Consider the following 24,705-nt stretch of genomic DNA (forward strand, 5'->3'; position numbering starts at 1 on the left):
GATTTTGGATTTCTCCAGTTTTGTAGAAGACTTGCAGTTCGATGTTGTTAGCCAGTGCACTATCCCTAAAAGCTTTCTTTGATCCATTCTGAATTATAATCTTTAGCTGTCATGAAATACTAGTAAACTTTGGAGTACTCTTGCATTCAATTTCTTATTTACAATGTCCTTCTTAGTTTCTGTTTGCTTACCAGATCTAGATTGTATGTTGAGCTGTGTTATAGCTTTTGAAATTGCTTTATCCATCTGTGTTTAGAAACTGAAGGTGCTGTTAACCTTCACTTACTTGTGAAAGAGCAATTTTACATGGATTTCTTGCCTTGTCAAAAATTTATGACCAAGGGACTAGCCCGTGACTAAGGGATTTTAAAAGATTAGTTGTGTATCTTACTGACTAGAAGGAGACATATGTTCACTTGAACTACCTCATTGGCCTTATTTACTGGTCCCATAAAAATTGTACTTTATTGTGGAAGTCTTTTAAGTGTCCATCCATCCACACTTGAAGATAGAAACATGTTAAAGAGCTGTAAACTAGGTATGTAACTAGACCTTCCTGAGCACAACTAGCAACAGAACAGTAGGCAGACTTGTTGGCACATGAAAAACTGACTGATTACACACCAAAAACATGGCAACTTTAAGTGTTAAATTTAGCTTGTTTAAAAAAAAATATTGAATGGTGTATCTTATTTAAAGTTTTTTTTTTTCAGTTACTGATTAAAACTTGAAATGGACATCTATACTATAGGACATTAGGAATATAGGAAACTGATTAAAACTTGAAATGGACATGATCAGGACTATTGGAAACTGATTAAAACTTGAAATGGACATCTGAACTATAGGACATCAGGAATATGGCACAAAAAAGCCTGCCTAGAGTAGAAGGAATCAGCACTTTATAACTGAGAGCACTTTGCTTAATTATTCCTTTTGAGAGAAAGAAATTTAATTTTAAGGTTAGATGCGAATGATATTTGGTGAAATGCCAATGAAGTTGATCATCAGATTTCATTTGATTTAATCAATGCTTATTCAGGAAAGGTGAAATTGTGAATGAAATCTGCTTTTCATGTATTTAATATATTGCTGATTCCTTCTACAAAGAGCTTTCAACGTCACATCTGTAAGTTTCTTTGACCAATTGTTCTGAGTTGACATGATGTGCAGTATGACAGTAATTACTTATGCAATATCACAATCATATTTTTCTTGTCTTATTTTAGGTTTTGGGTTTGTAACCTTTGAAAGTGAAGATATTGTGGACAAAGTCTGTGAAATTCATTTTCATGAAATCAACAAGAAAATGGTAAGTTCTGCACTTAAAGTGTTAGAAAGGGATGATAATAATGCTTGTTGTGTGCTTGTAACAAATAGTGATGGAGGGCTTATGGCATACTCCGATTTCAGAGTAATTTCGCTTTTTCTTTATATCTTGCACACTGTTATGAAACGGCGTTGAATGGAACCTGAAGGATACCATACCATTGTTACAAAAAGGGCACTGTGATGTACCTTTTGATATTACATCAGCTTTGATAACTTATTTTTCCCTGGAGATTTTCTAATTTTCACCTGATATTTTGGTAGGATATGCAATTTAAGGTTTTCTTATGGTTGCATTTAAACACTTGTTTCCAAGAGATTTTTGTTTTACCAGATGCTTAGGTGTATAAACAACATTTTCAAGTTGCTAATTTTGTCCCTGCTTATGCAGAAGGGTGAAATAATACTTTTTTTTCCACATTCTTTTGTTGTTGTTGTCGTTGTGCTTACTGGACCTACCATATTATGTCCTGGCCCCTTCTACTCCCCAAACCTCAAAGTTGTCCTACTTTTTGTGATGGTTCATCTCCCATGTGCAGTTTGGACTAGTCTTTTTTCGATCTAAGGTCAAAAAGTCTAAAATATGAACACAACATAAGTTTTGGCCTTACAAAATCTGGTCTTAAAATAGTTTTTTCCACTGTATTTTTGTAATGCCAGTAGAAAGTCTATATCATTGGGTATCATTGTAAGACAAAACTTCATCTTTCTCTTCTTCTGTAATACCACCCACCTTGGAATGTGCTAAATGATGTTGATGAGTCATAGCTTGGAAGTAGGGTACTACCTCATTACAGGTAAAATGATACACCTGTGCTATGTATGTATCAATATGATTTACAATACACAGCCTGTAGTATGATAAATACCAATACACATATGAACTTGATGGTCTTTACAGCTTTGGAAGGTAGGTGGTGCCCATTTATATGATCTAATCCCATATTCAGATTACAGATAGACATTAATATGCAGTTCTTGTTGATGACAAGATAACAAACATACTTTTAAACAAACTACCTGTTATCAGTGAGTTTTATTCAACGTTATAGGCCATTTAATGGTGGCTCAGTTAACTTGCTTTAGCCACCATGCCTTTTCTTTTGCATGGCATGAATGCTTTGAAACATCTTATTACTAATTTAATGTCTCACTTGGAAGACATTACAATGTTATCTTCAAAACAAGAAATAAAGCAATTAATGTACACAAGGTGATAAACTTGAGCAGTTTGAAATCTGTCCCCTCACTTACTGTGTGCTAAATTTATTTATAACATCAGTACATTCATTCACTGGTTAAATATTTCTGCCTAGAAAGAGAAGTTCCAAATTTGTTCTTTGTGTACAATTTAAAGAGATATGCTGCCAGGATTTTATCTTAAGGGGTGAACCTCCCTTTTTGACAGGGAAATAAGGGGGAAATAGAAAACATGAAGAGGGAGGAGAAAACAGCCATAGTTCAATATTTATCTTCCTGTTCCACTTTCTTTGAGCTCTAGTGAAATCGAAATCTTTAAAACGCATCACTTAAGTTGTACAAGCATTAATCTTTTAATGATTTCTGACCCTTATCTGTGAATGCATATTGTTCTTTGCTTCCTTCAGTAGAGGCATAGTTAGCTTTGTCGGCTTGAATAAGTTGGGAAACTGATCTTTGTGACTGTTATGTACAATTTTCCAGAGCTCACATATATTATCTTTTGGATACATCTGCTCCAAAATAGGATTTTTCACTAACAAGCTTACTTTATCTTGACTCAGTAGTTGACTGATTACTATGCCAGGTTACTTGTCTGTTCCATAATGTATTGGGTTTTTTAATCCATCAGTGCCATAGTCTGATAGTGCAGGCATAGTCATTCAAAAGAAATATATTTACATTTTAATTTTGTTTATTTTTTTTAATCCATATTTATTCAGTTTATCTTAACCCAGATATGGATATATGGTTTTGTAGCATATGAACTGCAAGTCTAAATGATTGGTAAAAACATAAATGAAAATTTCATTCTACTTTTAATTAGGCTCAGTATTCTTCCCTTTCTTCATTTAATTTTGAATATCACTGAAAGGGAGATTAACAATTGTGCCATCTTTGTCACTCGTATTTAATACCATTTACGGGTTCAAAAACACTCACTGGTATCTCCATTAACACTTTGCCATCTCCAATAATCTGATGTACTTAATAACTTTATCAGTTGTTGTCATCAGCCAGTATTTGGTGAATAAAATCATTTGGTTCTATATATAACCATTAGAACTCCACGGACACAAACAATGTGCAAGTGCTTGTCATCAAATGGCAATATCTCTGCATGTTTTAATGAAGTAAGGAACTTTAATTTGCTGCAGGCGTGATGTTTCGAGAACTGTTTGAGCACCACAATGAAAGGTCCCCATCTGATCCAATGGATTACACATAACATTGCAGGCACAAAATTCAGTACATTGAAATTATTACTCATAGTTTCAAAATATGAACCTTTATCACGGGTTGTATCCGCATCATAACAAGGTTTTAGCATGTTTTATTATTTGTGGGCTATTATTTGCTTCTTGGTGTCTTTGTTGTAATTATACAGGACAATAAATAGTGCACAGGTTGGTGGACACGACAAGTTACATGCATGACTAATATTTCCACGTCTTAAAGTTTGCAAAATTTTAAAGGTATATTTTTCTGGCCTTTGTTTATATGTTATTTTGTCTTTAATTAGTTCATGATGATGTATTTAGTTGCTCTTAGCTTTGCTAAAATTACATAGAACTGCTTCAAGGAAAGTGATGATGATGATGCAACACAATGTGGTATAAAAATAGCCCAGATTTTCAAATTATTTTGCTGACAGATGCAGAAATTATGATAGCTGATTGTGCATGCTGGAGGTATTTTAATTATTACTGCATCTACATCTGGTTGCTCTAAGATAAACTTTTATTAAAAAAAATTCACTCCAAAGTCAGTCAGTACCAGAGGTACCCATGATCTTGGCCAAGCACTTAAGCAATATTTTAATAATCATTGTAAAAAATAGATGCACTTAAAAATGCCGTAAAATTACCCATTGTCCAACTAGCCTCATATTGGCCTGGCAACAATGACGAGAGATTCGTAATTCCTAGGCCACGATTACAGTTTATTATTGTTACTTGTAGTGGGTGCAGTTGTTGTAGTAGTTGTGATCGCTGCTGTTCTTATTATTTTCTGGAACATGTGACAAATTTTGTGAGGAAAAATTGCATCCTACCCAGTTTATATAAATAGTATACTCAGTGCAAGAGAGGAAATTATTTATGATCAATAAATTATAATTAAGTCGGTGCTGCCCTATGAAAGTTCTCATTTATATTGTCTGTCCAAGCAAGAACTTGAGAAACTGTCATCCACTTGATTATTCCTTCATTTATATTTGAAACATTTGTCCAGTACTAAATAAATAGTTTGGAGTTGGAATATGTTACATTATAAATGTCAAAATATTGCTGTATAAATATGCATTATCTATTTTATAAGAAATGCAGACTAAATTATGCAAATCACACTAGGTGAGCTGCATCATTGCAAGAGATGAAGTTAAAACAACAATACGTCTTTGACCTTTGGTAAAAATATAACTAGATAGTTTCACATTTTATTTTAATTCATAGACATGAGTTTTGTATTAAATCATGATATAACCTGTGGAAATAATGTAGGGATTGTATTGTTGTATTTCATTGATAGTTTTTCACTCTTATGATGATAACCTGCATACAGTAAAACTTTGATTATCCGTCATGGTGCGGAACCATGACCATGATGGATATGAGAATAGACGGATAACAGAATATGTACATTAAAAGTATTACACAATAGACTGGGTCATTAAAAAATCGTAATGTCTACATATGTACATGTACCTGTTTTTAATATTTTGATGTACAATGTCCTGACGGTTAATCGAATGCCTGATAATCAAAGTTCTGCTGTATTTGAAAGCTGCGTGCATTTAACCCAATGTTATCAAAAGCATCAGATCACTGAAAATGTCCTTTGATCCAAATATGTTAGAAAATTTACCGTGAAGTATCAATGGTGTTTTAACAAAGTGGTATTTGCTCAGATTGTTATAAGAAATAATTTTTATCAAAATTTTTGCGGAAGTTTCAAGTTTGACCTTGAAATAAGTCATGAACTATGATGATTTTGAAATTTTATAATAAAAGTCAGTTTTAGATAAAATAGATACTTTAACTGTTCCATGTTTACAAATAAGGTTCCTATTTTTATTTTTTTTTAAATATAGTTATAAAATTTAAGGATCTGTGGTGGCTCAGAGATTAGTGTACAGGATTTCGTGACCAAAACGGGTGATGGTTTAAATCAGACCATTGCATTAACCCTTGTCGGCTGTGTCCTTTGGCAAAACATTACACCAGTTATTGTGGCATTAAATAACCAACTGTGTTATTGTAAAATGCCAGACTAAAAGAAATCAAAGTCAAATTTAAATCCCCTCCAAAAAGGTCTTTATGAAGATAACATCCAAAATAAATGATGATGTATTTAAATGGTGCAGATTTATAAGGTGGTCATTATTTGTCTGTTGAGTATTTGTTATATAGAATATGACTGGATCTACACACAAATGTTCATAATGCAATCACATGAAATTCATATTTAGCACAGTTCAAAAGAAAGAAAGATTAAATATCTGAATTCTTATTATTGAAACAGCAAAAATTAACGCAACTGCTACAATTAATTTACAGGTAATGGTTAAATATAGAACTGCAGTATTCACCTTTTAAACAATAACCGTACATGGGGATGGTATAAAATCTTGATGATGTTGGACTGCAGTGACAGTTTAGTGGAGATAACTGAGTGCTGGAGAATTTGTCATGTGATGTACTATCAGATTTGTTTTGAAAGAATCAGAGAGCAAATTGGAGAAAGAAAGAAAAGACGGGGATTTTTTGCACATTATTTTTCATTAAACAACTAGTAACAAAAAAATAAAACAAATCGGGAACAGCTTTAAATGAAAGTTTTGTCTGTGGACTAAATTGGTAAAATTCTCAAGAATATTTTTAAGGCAGTGTATCAGATCTTGATGTCCTTGCACTGGTTTTAACCGTTTCGAAACAAAGCTGGAACTTAATTATTTATGTGTGCCAATCATACTTTGGTGTTTTCACAATAGTCCAACAGTATGGAATTAAATTTACACGTGTGTCATATTGATATGTTAGCCTCAACTTGCAACAATACCACCCCCACCCCCCATTTATTTAACTTTTAAGGATAACTTTGTTAATAAGTCAACCCCTTATATTTTGATAAATATATTACTCTGGCCCCATGTTCTTGTCTGAAAATACTAATTGTTTTATTTTGCAGATTCCTTACCTTTCCTGCCTGTTTACTTTTACTCTGGTATTATTTTACAGATAATAGAGGTGGATGGTATGCTACTGTATTTTTTAGGGTGATACTTACCAGTACATTGTAACTGTACCTGCACTCGGACAGTTTCTGACAGTAAGGAATGTATGGAAATTCCCTAGTAATCTTGCTAATAAAATAATGCTATATTAACAGCATTTTTTTGTTTTACATGAAAAATAGTCTATAAAATTATCAATTTTCTCTTTACAAAATAGTTTTATTTAGTCACAAATTAATTATGAATATTACTGTTATAATTATGTTCATGATACTTTAATCACATGTGTTACAAATGCCAATGTGGTTTCCAAATGGGATGTTGAAGGATATATTTGGATGAAGTCTGAACATTGGGAAATATTTTAGATTAAAAATATAGAAATCATTTTTATTTGTTTTCTGTTTGAACTTTACATAAATTCTCAAGTCCACTATATTTTTTCATTTGTTTAGTTGGTGTGTTTTAAGTTTACTGGACCACTCGGATTAATATCTTGCCCTTACAACCCACACAAAGCTTACCTGCCTATTATATAAATAGTATCATTTGTAACATTCTAGGCTTTGGTGTCATCTCATCCTGTTTTATTTATCCAAAAGCTGTCTAATGCCAGCATAGTATCTTTACAGGTTGTCGGCAGTTTTATTTCAGTTTCGAGATTACAACTTATGCAACAATTAACATGCACCTAATAAATTCAACATTTTTTGGTTACCAACCATTTAGTGGGTGGGGGGGGCTAGGTCTGACATATTTTGTTTTCTTTTATCTTGATAATATTCTTTTCTTCCAAATAATATAATGGGTATGATATGTTTTTTTTTTTTGGCTACACATCGGAACAAGATACTTTTTTTTAGCTATTGACAGACATAATTTTTCTTTATAATAGTGTCAGCCCCCTCTTTCAGAATAATTACATTTTTGGTCTGTAATGTAGATGCAGTATACCATGGTATGTATTGCAGCATGTTCAGAAACATTGCAGTACAGAATTTTTCGTGGTACCCAGCTCTTGCCGATGGGAAGATTAGATGTTTCTTTCTGGAATGGGATGGGATTGGGATCAGTGACGTGTTTATTGCATTTTACCATAATTCACTCCTATTTGTGAAAGCCTGTGGCAAAACTTGTACTATTGTCTGTCATTTGTGGTGTAAAATACCATTTGTACTTGCTTACAAGTTCATTCCAACTGCAAAATACGGAGTCAGGTCTGCTGTTGCATAATGTGCCAGTAGATCTGGGTCCATGCAGTTTTATTATGAATAATCTTTACAACAAACAACACAGACTCTGATCTGCTTGTGCATTTTGCGACTGCAGATCAGAGTCTGTTGTTTGTAGTTGAAATCGACTTGTACAGTACCTTTATAGTGCCAACATAATCCTGACATGTGGCTAATTTTAATCAGTTGATAAAATCTAGGAGAAAGCTAGACCAGTTGGAAAATCATACGGTGAAATAAAATAAAAAATGTCTTGTTTTGGTTGCACTGAAAAAAAATTGGATGGGTAGGTTGGTACCATTTTATTTTCCTTTTTGTTTTTGGTTTGGTCCATATGGCTTTAAATGAAGTATAAACAAGAAAATAAGCATCCTGAATTTAACAGTGATCATATTCACATCCCATTGCTATTTTTTTCTCTCCTGAAATCCACCCACCCCCAAGAATATAGGGTCAGCATGAACAAAAATTGGGTCAGTTGGGTAACCAGAACCACACACTTTTTATTTGGCCTAAGCTAAAACTAAAATTTCTTCGAAATTGAACGCACCTTTCTTCGTTTGGTTGGTATCCTTGGGAACTTTGTATTTTGGACATGTGATCTTGGTTATGTGCATTGCCTTGTGATTAAACCAAACAATTATTGATCAAATACAGAGTAACTGCCAACCATGCAACTTCATGGAAGACTAACTTGTGATGAATAAGTTACGGTGTGAAATTATGAAATGTTCTTAGTGTTATTTATCAGGAAAGAGATAGTGAACATGATATTATTAAGATTGTGATATGACTTGGAGTTTATGCAAAATGGTAGATTTACTTACTGGAACAACATCTACCAGTCTGGACTTTTTAACTCCACTGTATCATGGAGCAGGAGAGCTTATGTTTGCTCTGTTGTCCGTTGTCCATCATTGATCTGTCCATCCATTTGCACAGGTTATTTACTATATTCCTACTTAAATACGTGGAAGATTTCTATGAAACTTGACATACACATCCATCCTGTGGTCTAGTTTGTCCTAAATGATGTCACTCAGTCATCCAGTATCTTGAACATCTTGCAACTACTACTACTGATTGGATGGTCATATCAACATGGGGTTTTTCTTGAAAGACTTGTGATGTCTGGTTGGTCCTTAATGAAAAAGATGGTATTCATGCATCCACTATAGCTGCCATCTTGAAATATTGTTATTGCAGATTGTTATATAACCTTGGAGCTTTTACTGAAAGACTTCTTGTGATGTCTGGTTGGTCCTTATTGAAAAAGATGGTGTTCATGCATCCACTATAGCTGCCATCTTGAAATATTGTTATTGCAGATTGTTATATAACCTTGGAGCTTTTACTGAAAGACTTCTTGTGATGTCTGGTTGGTCCTTATTGAAAAAGATGGTGTTCATGCATCCACTATAGCTGCCATCTTGAAATATTGTTATTGCAGATTGTTATATAACCTTGGAGCTTTTACTGAAAGATTTCTTGATGTCTGGTTGGTCCTTAATCAAGAGAGCACTGCTCCAGCATCCAATATGGCCGCCACAGTGGCCATATTGAAATCTTGTAACTACTTTTGGATGAGTTATAACATCAGTATGGGGTTTTCACTGAAAGACTTATTTTGATGTCTGGTTTGTTGTAAATGAAAATGATGTCATTGTGACCTCAAATATGGCTATCCATAAAATCTTATAACTACTTTTCCTAGATGGTTACTCATATCATGTGCTGTCTAATAGGTCCTAAATGGAAATGGTATGCATCTGATATCCCATATGGCCATGCTGAAAACATTCTCTACTCCTCCTAAATGGATGGTTATATCAGCAAAGGGTTTTTACCGATTTCTAATGTTGCTTAGTCCTAAATGAAAATGGTGTCAATCACACATCCAATATGGCTGCCATGGTGGCCGACATCCAATATGCCCACCACAGCAGCTAATTTGAAACTCTTTGTTGACACTGAAGCTTATAAGGTGGTTTCAATCAGACATGATTTTTCTCCATTTTAAAGTGGATTTCTGCTTTTCTTCTGACCTGAATCAGATTTTTCTTGATATAGTCCATTTTTTATATCATCTCCGATCTGGGTTTTTTAAAAGCAGTCTGTCTGCTCCCATTCCACAACTTGTAAATTATTCGTTCCATATATTAGTTAGCACATGACTCTCATAAAGATTATTCTGATTGGTCAGATGTTTAAATACACCCATTGAATCTTCGTGTAATGGAAACTGATGGCAATGGAAAGAAGAAGCATGCTTGCAGAACATGGCGTCCTGAGTTGTTGAGAGATAACATGACATGAAAAGTTTAGATAAAGAATTAAAAAACATATGGGAATGGCTGGAACGAAAAGTTTATGGAAATTTAGTTGGTCAGTTTATAAGAAAACTGAATGCTAGAGGACTGGCATTTTGTGACCTCTGCAAGAAAGATCTGAATTATGGTAATCACAGCTGAATTACGGTAATCACGGTTGGAACAGTATATACAAAAGAAGATGCATACATATAAAAATTGAAGCTCAGAAGGTATCTGGAAAAAGTGCAATTAATTACTATAAGAAGAAAGCTTTCTTACAAGAAAGAACAGATGTAGCCCTCTGCATGTAGCCAATACAAGCACAAGCTTGAAGGGAAACAGGCTCTCACTGAGAAGGGAAAGAAACGATTAAACATTGAGCCAAAAAGTATATGGCAAAAAAAGGAAGGCTAAAGAAATCTTTGCCAAAGCCACAAAAAGAGCTCGACTGGCATATCAACAGGTTGTGTCCATTGGCTAAAAAAACAAGTGAATGTATGGGATTATTTGTATATAGTCGATGTACTTTGGTCTTTCTTTTACAGATTTGTTATAAAAAGAGAAGTATAATATATTTGCTGCAAAACTTGACAAATTATTGTGACTTAATTATGATGTGAACACTGACATGCACATAAAATAACTTAAGCATCAATAGTATTGGAGAAAAAATTCATGTAACTATAAATATTGTGAAATTATTGAAGTCAAATTGAACATCTTTGGTAAGGTTATTAGTTTTTCAGATGGTTATTTTGGTTTATTTTATGATCATAAGTTGCACCAGGAGCAGTTTTTTATGAATGTAAAATGCGTTTTCGGCTGGCCCACTTTATCCCCAGATCAGGGGTGCTGCCCCTTGAGACCCTGTTGGGGGGAGGACTTCCAAACCCCCTAACATTATCGTGGATTTTTGTAAATGGAAGACCAAAATCATATCTGTTCAGTGCTCAGCAGTTAAAAGGAAGAATTGGCTTTATTTTCCATTCTTTTCACCTAGTAGAGCTGTCTCTTTGAAGAACTGCTGTTTCTACTATACATTTTATACACACTTGTACAGTCCAGCTTCAAGCTGCTCACAGATCTGCCATTGCATACTATGCTGGCAGATCTTGGTCTCTGTAGGAGTAATCAGTAAATCAAACAACAAAGACCCTGGTATGTTTGCAGTTGGTCTTGTAAGTATATACACTGATTTTATTAGCAGATGTAGAGATGCACGTACCACTTTTCAAACTTCTGTGCTGTGAAGGTCTATGGAGTCAAGATTAAGGCTACAATATTTACAGATGTAAATGGCTTAGTTCAGTTTATTGCCTGTAAACATTAACAAAATCAGTAACCATGTAAACAAATGTGCACATGGTATTGGCAGATGCTCATATTGGGGTAATATGTCTTAGCAACAGTATCCATTTTTCCATCAGTACAAATATATAACAGTATGAAACAATATTATGAAGATAAGTACGTTTTAGTGACAGAAACTGTATCTGCAACAAATGTCATAGTAAGAGTTAAAAAGATTTACAATTAATGAAATGAATACAAGTCAAGAGAGGTGCTACAAAAAGTTGACCTGCTTTCAAACTCAAGACATTACATTAATTGTTTGAATTTATCTCCAATTCGGTCATGACATTTTTTGAGTTTATTATTGCCATGAAATTGGAATTAATTCTGTGACCTACCGTGTTTGTCACAGCGATCTACTTTTCATGGTTTAATGACTACAAGATGAGATGAAACATTCTGTGAAATCCTTGTGTTTTTCTTTTGTCCTGTTCAGGTGGAATGCAAGAAAGCACAGCCAAAAGAAGTGATGCTACCAACCACTCTAGCTCGGGGACGTGGATTGCAACGAGGTGCATTTGGTAGGCCAATTGATGTAGTTTTAGGGGTTGTAGAGTATGTAACCTTATGGAAAGTAGCTGTTTCTATTTATTACTCCATTGCGCTTGACCTTTTGCCATGTTTATGTGGTAAAATTTGCATGTTGCCAGACCAATGATGTCGTAACTAGAAATGTTTGTATAGATTGATTTCGTCCTCATCATGTATTGCTCCACATGTTGAACAGAATGTGAATTTATCCCTTTGTTTATTAGCGTAGGAGATTGGTAGTGCCCACCATTATTGTATATTCTTTGGTGACATGGTATAGATAATCTTCTTAAAGTTGCATGATTGTTTTTTTTTCTGCCAGGTCAGTCAAATTTTACCCTGCTTAAGGTGGCAGCCGTTAATATAAATATACAATGCACTCTAGATCAGTACAAAAAATTATGTATCATGTCTATTACTATGTATTATCTGTATTATCAAGATACAATGTTGGTGGGCACTAATCTTTGCTTAGAGCTCAAAGCTTTGGACAAACGGCAAGAGGTCATGCAAAGGAGGCAACTCTATAGTGGTTTTAATTATCATTCTGGAGCCATGTAGAATTTTGTGCTGTCACCCTGCTTTTCAGACTTCACTGCTAAAAAAAAAAAGTTATTAAATAAGTATTATTCACAAATTTGAATTTTTGCAGTTTAAATATTGTCTTTTTAAAGTCTGTATTGTTTTAGTTTTATATGTCTTTTGGACACTGATGTAGACAGTAGTTATATATTTTTTTAAAAAAAACAACGTGACTGCACATTGTTATGAAGACACTCCCAGCATTTATTATTGCACCATGTTTCAAATTGTGAAATTTTTATTTTGTTTGGAAAATGTTCTTTGAGAATTAGCTGTAAGTTTTTTATTTTATTTTTTAGTAACATACAATTGCATAAATATTGCTTACTGGTGGAAAAAATTCAAGAAGCAATTTTGACACCTTTAGACACTTTTATGGCAAGATACTTGTTGATGGCATTTGTAATTGTCTGATTTGACCTCCATTTAACTTTGATGTTGAAATGCTTAAAAGCTTCCCTTTAGATTTATATTTATAATTATAGATTTTCTATAAACTGTTCTTTAAAAAGAAACATGAAATAATGTTTGATGTTCAGAATAATGCACCTTCTGATATAAAATCCATGTAGACATATATGTTAATGTCTATATTATAATCTTGTCCATTACATTTAGATCTGATTTGACCTTGGGCTATGCTGGTTTGACCTTGAGCCATGTTGGTTGACCTTGCTAGCTCTGTGGTTGCTGTTATGGCTGTGAGTGTCTTCATCCCATGAGTGTGCTTTTTTCTGCTGCCACTAAAACTTGTTTCCCTTTTTTCTAATCCTTTCGTAGTGACGGAGGACGGAGAGCTTGTCTGGGATTTACCCAGTGATTACGTTCTGCCAGAGCTCTGTAAGTTGCACTTCAGCTATCCCACAATCCTTTGTACTAACACAAATGGTTGCCATTTTAATCAGAATTTCAGAATCGGTGTGTCAGAGGTGATACTCGTAAAGAAACATGTCTTTCTGATCTTCTCCCTTTGATATTTCATTACTTAAGACTGCGTCCTTGCAATTAAGAACAATTACAAAGAAAACAAGATGTAAGGAACATATCAAATCACTAAAGTTAGTGAAATCCCTAATTCCATTTTTGAGTCTGTTCACTGTTGGGACTCTGTTCAAATGGGTAAGGCTGAACAACAGTGTATAAAATGTGTTAAATCGAATGACTACTGATTACTCTGTGGATGAAAGAAAACATTCACATAATAAAATAAGAATAATTCATTTTGTACCCAAATTTCTATGTAACTTTTGCATAGATGCTGTTAGGATCCTATACAAAGTTAAACAGAATTTTCTGAAAAAAATTGCAGCCTTTTTGTTGAAACTTTCATGTGTTTTGAAAGAGTTTGCTTCCAAAAGGTTTTAGTGGCATTATTATTCTGCTACAATTTTCAGCCTTTGTATTCACCATCCCTCCTTGCAGCCCCACTTAAGACCTCTAATTAGTGCATTTAATTCTGTATAAAAGGACAGGTGTTAATTTTTCCAATAGGTAGTGTTTAAATAAGTTGACATACAAAAATAATGTTCAACTTAATTTAATTCATTTGTCATAATTTATAGTGATACCAACTAGCAACAATCTTTGCAAGAATAAATCTTTGGTATTTAGTAATAAAATCAGTTGAACACTTGTCTTCATTTGACACCAATGTCTGAATATGTTATGCAACTGATAGTGGCTCATGGTATATTAATAAGGGTTTGAAAATACACTTGCCCAGGATACAAGGGCAAGTGAAAATTTACAATCATCCCTGCAGTCTTGTGATGTCTTTTCATGGCTGACCAATGTTTCTCTTTATTGAATAGGGTATTATTTTGAGATTATCGCCAGCTTTGTTGATACTGTCTGTGGGAATTTTTTGTTCTCCATTTAATTTGTTTTCATTGACCAATGGCTAATAAATGCTTGCTAGATAGAGGGCAAAGTGGTCACATTTTGCAGTTACAACTGGTTTTAGAAGTGTCATATAACAAGTTCTAGAGAACAACTTTCTACATGATCAAGGTTAAGTCTTCAACATTGTCAGCTTTTGTATTTCAATAATAGTTGGTTGAATAAGAGAATATTTTGAACAACTAAAATCTGTAGTACTTTCAATACGATTTTTCAGCCCTTTTATATGTTATTGAACTTGGTCATAAAATTCATATCAGGATTCAAAATTCACTATAGCACTTTCACCTACCTGTTGTTAGTACCAAATTGTACCTCACTTTGCATTGCAGACAGGTTTAAACCTATAATGTTTTTCAAATATTTCAATCATAAAGTTGCCAGTAACAATTTATATGGTACAGCAGTTTCCATGACGAAACAGGATTAGAACCTGATTACCGATTTTTCTTGGAAACCATTACAAACAATAAATCTGATGGCTGTTTTTAAAATTCAATATAGAAATAGGTAAGGTCACACAATTCATTCATTATTATATCTCCAAATAAAACATTTTTGTGAAATAGAATCACAGACGATATAGAAATCAGTAATATTAGCATATGTTGTAAAAAAGAAAATAGCAAGTGGTCCCACCTCAGAGTGCCACCTGGTGGTCCAGCTATAGAAAATCATGTTAGCTGCAGAGAAGCATATTAACTTAAAATTTCGTTTCTTCAGGTTATACACAGGAAGGTTACAATATGGTAGTTTGCATGTAAAACGTTCGCTCTGCAATTGAAAGCAAATGTAAACAACATAGACCAAGAGCTACCAATCTGTAATGTCGAGGTAGATCAGGCTCTATGTTGTTTTGTAATGCTGATTACTTCTAACACATTGCATAGGCTTGGGCATTGTGTAATCTCTGTGCAGTTGGACTTGACTTGTGAGTGAGCATATAGTGTGGGATTGTTCAAATTTAGTGATAAATTTGGATTTTGTCTTTTTTGTGCACTACCTGGTTAATTTAAGATGTGAATTTCATATTTTATGGGATTTATGAATTAATGAAGCTTTCAAATTGACTACACTCTGCATGAAAGGATGTTGTGAGATGAAAGACATTCATGCATAGTGTGTAATCAATTTTCAAAAACCAAAACAAAATGTTTAGGTTAGCAGTGCTTTGAATTTAACATACATACATACATACATGTACACTTATTTAATTTTTGTTTATTTTCATTTAAACTTGAATCCGGAATGGTTTCACTGGCCATGGCAAGATTTTCTTTAATTTGCTGCGTTACTTGTGTATATGATTGATATATTAACGTGAATTGAGCTAAACACTTTTCTTTCATATAATTTGCCTCCATTGTTTGGTTTGAATGCCCATTTCCAATTCATATCTATTTATTGTGGGCTGTAGCAGAGTACACCAATTTTGTTATCACTCTCCAAATCAATTTTTCTCTCAGATTTACCAATTTGGTTGCTATGGAAACCACTCTCGTTAGATCTTTCCTTGAAAACAAGAAAACCGACTAGGGAGAGGCCACAGAAATGTGTGCATACATATGTGCTCTTAAAGCTTGATTAATTGGAGTACATTCCTAAGCTCAGTTAAAGTTGGCTGATGGATTTAGGAAAATATATATTACAGCATAAATATCTCCTATTTATTTGACAGATAAGAAAGTTTCCAGAACTGTGAAGTGATGGAATTTAAATAAATTATTTTCCATTTTGCAAGGAAAACAGAAAATAACTTTTAAAGCATAAAATTTCTAAAACCAAAACAAACCTTTAAGAAAAAGATACCATTTCTACCTGCTTATTAGATCAGTCCTATTCAGAGCTGCACTGGCATAATATGACAGCCAATCTGGACTTGTGCACTTTGTTAGGAATAATCAATAGAACAAACAACATAGATTCTGATCCGCCAGTGTTGTAATGGTAACTCAGGGTCTGTGTTATTTGCAGTTGGAACAGATTTATTAGCAAGTACATATGGCACTATATTGTGATAGCTAGAACCAGAGCATTTAAAGCATTTGCTTTTAATAAGTTTGTACATTTTACATTTCTGTTTTAAAAAAGTGTACTTTTCCTCATAAAGAATAAATAAGTGTGTGGTTGGAATTTGGAAAGCTTGGTTTTTCTCATTTGCTAAGTTCTTGTCAATAAAGATGAAATTGAATATTCTGTATTTCGCTCTTGACAAGGTCAGCGATCCAGCTTTATAAATTCATCAAGAAGTAGGTGTTTGGCTTATCAGACAAGGTATCATTTTGGTAAATATTTAGCAAAATTTTGTACAACAAGAGGTGGGTTTATCGACAGGTATTGAGTTTTCATTCAATAAAATATGGTAACAATATATGGTATTGTTAGCTACATATGCCAAGGGTCAATTTGGAATGAAATTGGATCTGAGATCCTTGTTTAGTGAACATTTTCTGCCATACCATTTATGTCGAACAGTGCATGTCCATGTATGGTGTACATCCAGCTGTGTCCAGCATGGGTTCAGATTCGCCAAAGCATAATGACATGGTCAGTCAGGGTCTGCATTGTTAAATCATAACGGTATACCAAATGTGCTGGATCATTATGTGATGGCAGATCTTGGTCTTTGATGCATTTAGTTGGGTTGGCCAGTGTTACTCATGGACAACATCTCAGTGTTCTTCTTATACTGTAGCTGAGTACTTTTACAACACTGACACTTTCCATTACAACACTGACACTTTCCATTACATCTTTGCATGGACTGTGCTTGTAGTTTTGAATATGCTTCAGAATATAAAGAGAAGGCTGACAAGTGTTATTAAAAAGCATCCAAACATTAATTCATCGAAACATTTCTAATTTTGGTTCTTTCTTTTCATATTGTGTGAAGTCCATGTCAAGAATATCATCATTTCCTTGAAATGCTTAAAGATTCATCCTTCACTTTTTCTTCATATAACAGTTGCTGCAATTTGCAGGCATTTTACATTAAGAATTCATTTTTCTTCTCTGACTCTGAAAGCAAAAAATGTGCAGCAGAATTGTTGTAACATACAAACAAGGGGGGAAAAAACAGCAACTATCTCATTGGGACATAAGAATTGACTAATTTATAATGTTTATAATCATTAATAATGGTAAATTGTGTCCATTTAGTAAAGGAAACTGTTCTGTTTATTCCACACTAATAAATTGGGTCTTCTTAAGATAATGATGCTGCTGATTGTTTCTAAAATGGAAGTAGCTGTCTTGGGCTTGAATTGAAACAGTATTTGAATTTGAGAGTATCAAATTTAGAGAAGAAAAAATTAAATATTTCACATTCCAAATATTCCTTATGTAACCATCTTTTACAGTGTGTAATGTGCCAGAGTTATAATCTGGATAAAACATTTTGTGCCCAATATTAGATGCATAGTTTGTTGGTGGATTTAGTGAAAACAAACATTTTTTTCAGATCTAGCGAAAATGAACAAGATAATATTTTGCAAAGTCTGGACTATTTCTTTGTAACAATATGTTGGTATATTTTGGGAAATTAAAAGCAACTATACTGATATTCAAATGCTGTGGTTGAAATTTCATATATTACACTAAATTGAACATCACCAGTAGTTTAACAACATTCATGCAAAAACATCTGCCGTGATGGTATCAGTGTTTTGATGTCCTTATTTTATCCAATTCCCTTGACATGAAACCATTACATCTGAAATTTTGCATGCATTACGTACATTTCAAAATTGTTTTACAAAATATTACAATGTTACTAAATATTTCCACTTTTACCCTTCAGGCATTCTTCCAACAGGGATTCCGGCATATGCTTATGGCCGTGGTCTGCCAGCGTTTGCGCCAGCTGGTTACTACTATCCAGGTATGGAGCTCTTAGATTTAGGCCATTGGTATCCATTCTAAACTTCACCTCTTCTTGCCTTGCCTCAGTGGATGTACTTTCAACTTTTGAACTCTGACCTTCTGTACCTCTGTCTGCCAATTTGATTGCAGAGATCTATTCATTATGTATATAATCACAAATCATGACTGGAATATATCACTGATGGCTCAACCTATTTACAGGCAAAATATAAAAGACATGGAGAAACACCAAACGAATGGAAGAGAGACCATTTCATTTTCATGTTGTACAGTTGTTTTGGTATAAATATGTGGTTATTTATTTATTTATTTAAGATTAAATGTATGTATCTACGACATTTTTGTGTTTTACATGTGCCAATAACCTTCATCATTCTGATTCCCATTCTTTGTCTTCTATGTACTTCATGTCCTGTTCTGGCTTGGAAGTTAAAGCACCAATATTGCTGAAGATTTTACTGTCATTTGATTTTTTTAAAAAAAATGTAATTCTTGGATTTCAGTTTTTTGTGGTCATAATTGCAGTTTTTATTTAAAGCTCAAAGAAAATATTGCCCATTTGAATATCTTGCATATAAATTGACCTTGACTGAACATGTTTTCCAATTACAGATTTGTAGCAATCCTATTCAAAAGAAACACATAATGATCTTAGATTTTTTTTTTATTGGAGTTTGATTTCAAACAACAGTGGGGAAACTCCTTAATTGCACCAAGTATTATATAGTTATTAACATAGATTTTGACTTATTCTGACTTCTGCACATGCTGTTCATGTTATTCTAGTTTCTTGAAACGAAACCTTTTTGGGGAAAATAATTGTCCGGACATGCTCAAATTTTGAGCGATCATTTTGATTGGATGATGTTTAGGGGAACATTTTAAAGTACTCCAATTAGATGTTTATTTCAGATGTTTTGAAAAAGCAATTAGATGGATGGTACAGATAAAAGTTTCCAATCAAAATGGTTCTGTTCTAACAGATTGTTTGATTGTTATATGGTGGGTTTTCAGCTCTACTCTTCAGGCCACGACATTTAAAGAGACAATGACAAATGAAACATCCTGGGAACATCAGGAGTAATTCTGGATTATTATCTCTTGGAAGAACCTAAGAAACAAACTGGATGAAAAAATATGGATTGTAATTCTTGATCCAGTGAGAGTTTGGAAAATGCAATGTCAGAAAGGAATCAAATTCTGATGAAAACAATTTTTACGTACAAGTGTATTGTAACTTCAACATTTTGCCTAAAAGCTTGAAATTTCCTGGTCACCAATAATTGTTAGTCCATTATCTTACCATAAATTTACAGCTGTCTACATTTACAGGGAAAAACAACTTCTAAATAAGGAGCTGTGAAGATTCATGATGATTTCCTTTGATTCTGAATGATTTTCTAATTTATATGAAATGCAGAGGGAAGGATGTATTGAAGCTTCTGAATTTACAGCATACTTGTAACATAATGTTAATTCAGTTTGTATTTTGACAAAAAAATGTTAATATTACCATATATACTTGCTTATCAGTCTGGTCCAGTTGCATTTATGCTGCTGATTATTCCAAATAAACTGCATAGACCCAGGTCTGAAAGCATGTTAAGTCATGTCAGGTCTGGGTCAATGCTGTTTAAATTTGAATCTGACTTAAATGTGAGTATATACATTATTTCTCTCTTTTGTTAAAAAAGCTTAATTTACCTGAAAAATTAAGACTTATGAAATGTTTTGTGTATTTTTTAAAAATTATTTATGAAAATGATAATGATGCTCATTTCTAAGTTGCATTTTTATAACCTTTGATGTAATTCTCAGAAGCTGTTAAAATTCCTAATGAACCCGAGTCTTGGAATTAAAAGCACTGACCCTGTCATTGTTGCATATGCCCGTGTCCAATTCATGCTTTAAAAAACAATACAATTCCTGCCAAAGAAATTATTTGATCATTTTAATTGTAAAATAATAAACAAACTACTTGAAGAGATATAAAAATTTGATTTGAAAGAATATAATTTTTAAAAATTGAGTTTGAAAGATTTCGTGTTGTTTTTTGTCAGAATTTTTTTAGCCTGCTGTTTTTCTTTAGTGTGTATCTGTCCACTTCTGTGTTCACCCTACCAATAGGCAGAATAGATTAAAGCAACTTTAAGATGTCAGTTAATTTCCATTTTAAAACAATATTTGTGTGAATCATTTTGAATCAAGGTTTGTGGTACTCTGCCAAGTTGCAGTGCAAATTCAATGATGGCTGCTAGTGTATTGTATTTATGAGGTAGAATTAATAACCAAATGTGCCAATTTTGGGGGGAAAACACTAGTTTCAATCCATTTTGGCATTTAATCAATGAATTATTAGTTTCAAAAGAAACTAAGGATGAAAATGTGAATTATTATGGTAATTGTTGGTTGATAATGAGTGAACACTAATGTTTGATGAGAATAAACTAGTGAGGCACTTTTCAGGATTAAAGGTTTTATTTGGTTACTTTTTTGAGTACTTGATAAAACATTTATCATAATGATACAAGTGTCTTAAGAAAAGATGATAGTGCAGTGGAGATCACAAAATAAAGGTGACTAAATCAAATAATATTTTCTCTTTTTTTTGTCTCTTGTTTTTACCACTATCAGGGCATTAAATACTATCCATTATTTTTATTTTTCCCTTTTAAATTTTGTGTGCCCCAAATTTTGGCGGACATTGTCAAGGTTTAAAGGTTTAAAATCCTAGGTGCAACACTGTTCATGATATTCAGTTCACCTTAGTATTTTGGTTTAGCTTTTTTTTTTGGACCTTGTTTTGCACATTTGACCTCATCTGTTAAATTAATGAAGAATTTTTTAAATTTTAGGAATTTTGCACCATATTTTGTTAATCTTGCAGTACAGTAATCAGAATGAGAACTAGATCCCTTTTTCTTTTGAAAAACTTGTGTATCACAGTAATAACAAGTTGGTAATATAGGTAAAAAAAATATTTTTATTCAGTAAGGGTCATTTTGACCAGTGTCATGTAATGTAGAACATCGTAGCCAAAAAAGTGATGTTTCTTTATAAATTAATGATGAGGTAAACATCCAGCTTTGAAATCTAAAATACTGTGATGAGTATTCTGACACGGTTTTATTTGTATATGCATGCTTTGATGGCTTGAAATACTGTCAGTGGCATGTATTTATATTCTGCCATGTACTTATCATATACCAGTCTGACAGATTTGTTAATGACGAGTTTATTTTTTTGTTGAGATGATTTTTTGAAACAGTTGTTACAAGCTGGATGTAATAGACAGTAGTGATAAAATTACCTGTTAAAATAGTGTTCATTTAAATTTCATGAGAGAACTCTTTTATACGATAAGGTGTTTGCAAAACCTACTTTACCTAAACTACCTCAAGTTTTGTTAAAACCTCTAGGCTTAATGATAGGCTGGATTCTATAAAGTTGTTTTTATGGGACAGCCTCTTGTAGTCTGTTATTTAGTAATGGTGCCTGTATAAAATTTAAAATACACACTTAAAATGTATTCTTTTTTCTCAAAGTGGCTTGAGTTTTTATAAATTTGCCGATCTGTTAACTTTAAATTTTGATGATTTGCATTAAATGCTGTGGAATTTCTGCAACATCATGTGCTGTCGTTATTCAAAATGTTGTGCATTGTGATGACTGAGTGACCACTTTTTCACTGATATTTTCATGTAGTTTACATGACTGTCCCGCCTAGAGATGATTGTTAAATTGTCATAAAATTTCTATATCAGCGTGTACAATTTTGTAATGTTTGTATGTTGTAGCAGTGAACTCGCCAGTTCCAGTTTCATGAATAGTCTCAAAAAAGGGGAAGATATATGAACAAAAGTTAAATTTATATGAATGGCATGAGAATTTATTCCAAATTTCAAAAGTAATATATTTACTGGAACATATGACTTTGACAAATACATGTTTCTTTCATGGTGCATCTCCTTTTAGTAAAGTGTGATCAGACACAAGTGTCATCGAGGACATGTTGCATGTGTGCTGAGATGTATTATTTTGACATTGTATTTGAACCAGTTTATGTTGGGTTTTTATTCTTTTCTATATGAAATTTGTAATTAACAAAATGGTTGAAAGATGTATGTTGAGTTTAATGTTCTATGCAAGTTATGAGTTTATTCACTTCAGGTTTTTTTAAATACCTATTTAAGCTGTTTTAACATTGAGATATGACAGTGTAAAAATGTCTAAATTATGTTGTTTTGACCTATATAAGGCCTCTTTCGCATATTTTTTTACTTTTTTCATGTATATGGATCCAAGGAAGAAATTGAGAACTTTTAGGAACTTGAGGCAGTGTCATTGATGGATTTTGTATTCTTCGGTTAAGTGATTAATATGGAGGGAAGGTGTTTTGTTCCCCTGACCCCTGCCATACTCACCACTCTGTAAACACATTTGAATGCCTTTGTACATTAAATGTAATTCTAAATTTAGCTAATTATGCATTTTTTATTGATATGCTGATCCTATTCCTATTCATTATATACAATATTGATGTCCATTCAGTCCTTTTTGCTTCCATAAATTCAATATTAATTGACTATCATGATGGACCATATGGGACAGCTGTACATGGCAAAAGCACAACAATGAAGTAGACTACTTGTGGTTTGAATTGCAAATATGAAATTTTTAAGTCATTTCTTAATGTCTCTATATTCCAAAAACAAAGTTCACTATGCATACTCGTTGTTTTGTATGAGTGAAGTGATTGTAATGTTTTAACTCTTGGCATAGCTGTTGGTGAGTGATTGCATTCCTTGCGAACATAGTAATCAATCAGCAGATAACAAGAAGAGTCTTGTCATGGATTCCTGGAAATTCCCATCAGTCAGTAGAGCAACAGTTCTTTTGAAGACTCTTGTCACATCAGATTTGAGGATTTATTTCAGCCAGTAAAAGTCCTCTTGTATGTGTTCATTTGGTATGGAATTTATGAAACCAGTTGAATAATCGTACATACCATGAGCTGCTTTAAACAAGTGGTGTATTGTTATTATTCAGTGATTTTAGTATATTTAGTGTCAAATGAATACAAGTTTTAGATTCTGCTTATGAACACAACATTAGGAAAGTCTTGTGCTGATGAACATGGAAAATGATGTTCATGTTACTGGGGATGATTGCCAAACACAGAATGCTGTGGAGTTGCATCAGAATCATTTTATAATGGAGTGACTATCATACACCAGAGAGAAGAGAAAGATTATTTACCTAAAACTTGATTAAATGATAAGAAAATAGCAATTTGACAAGTCAACCACCCCCCACCCCCCAACTTTTGGGTGGAGCTGTGAGGGAGTTGCTCCTTTTTTTTGTAAACTTCTCGATGCAACGCTGCAATATATGTAGTCAACCTCAGCTGATGGCAGGGATCCAGAAAAATGCTGATGTGTTGACAAATGAGGACAATTTAGCTGTCAGTAAAAATGACTATCTGTCAGACTACCATAAATACCTATATGTTTTATTAATATAAATTATTATCAAAATAAAATCAAGGTAAAGAAATAAACAAGAGCCATGTGAAGGTGGTTTTAAGAACTCCAAATAGTGAATTGAGGTTGAAGCAGACGATAAATGTTGACAGATTCACATCCATTATTAAAAAGAGCTTTATGCTTTTTTTGTATAATTGCTCTATTATTTAAAACTTTTTGTCATCTTCTGCTATTGATTCATTACCCCAAAAACTGAATTATGCTCTCATTTGTATATGGCTAGAAAATAATTTGGGATTAGCAACTAAAAATTTGAAATGGCCACTAATATTATCAAGCAAATTGTCCAGTGTCTACTAAAGTTTAATAGATACATTGAGTGCTGCATTATGGGATTAAAAAGGATATGTGTCTTTTTGTGATTTGTCAAACAAAAACTCTAGATCTTTGAACTACTAGGACCATCATGCCCTTCCATCATACAAATTTACTAGATTCCAAATCTTGTAAAAATCTATTTTGACCAATCCAAATGTTATGGGTCTATTTTAAAGACAAGTATTTTTTATTGAGGGGTCAAACCTGCTTATAATTGGACTATAATTTAGTGTACACGTACTATTACTACATTCATTAGGTTACATTTCAAGATTTCAGTTCTAATG

The 24,705-nt window shown here is 33.1% G+C and overlaps 1 protein-coding gene across 5 annotated transcripts in view; it reads left to right on the plus strand.

The window, feature by feature from the left end:
• The window catches only part of LOC149775704 (RNA-binding protein Musashi homolog Rbp6-like), a 202,698-nt gene that overhangs the window by 139,532 nt on the left and 38,461 nt on the right, over positions 1–24,705 (plus strand). For 2 of the 5 annotated variants that reach the window (XM_089944434.1, XM_089944437.1), the window contains exons 8-11: positions 1,230–1,312; positions 12,097–12,181; positions 13,554–13,613; positions 18,472–18,552. In XM_089944434.1, the coding sequence (XP_089800560.1) occupies positions 1,230–1,312; positions 12,097–12,181; positions 13,554–13,613; positions 18,472–18,552 (309 nt within the window). The remainder of the gene's footprint in view (positions 1–1,229; positions 1,313–12,096; positions 12,182–13,553; positions 13,614–18,471; positions 18,553–24,705) is intronic. The other 3 variants (XM_089944436.1, XM_089944438.1, XM_089944435.1) reach the window with 2 other exon arrangements.

The sequence above is a fragment of the Sinohyriopsis cumingii genome, chromosome 19 (genome assembly GCF_028554795.1).
Source record: "Sinohyriopsis cumingii isolate HCF-2022 chromosome 19, ASM2855479v2, whole genome shotgun sequence".
Lineage (NCBI taxonomy): Eukaryota > Metazoa > Mollusca > Bivalvia > Unionida > Unionidae > Sinohyriopsis > Sinohyriopsis cumingii.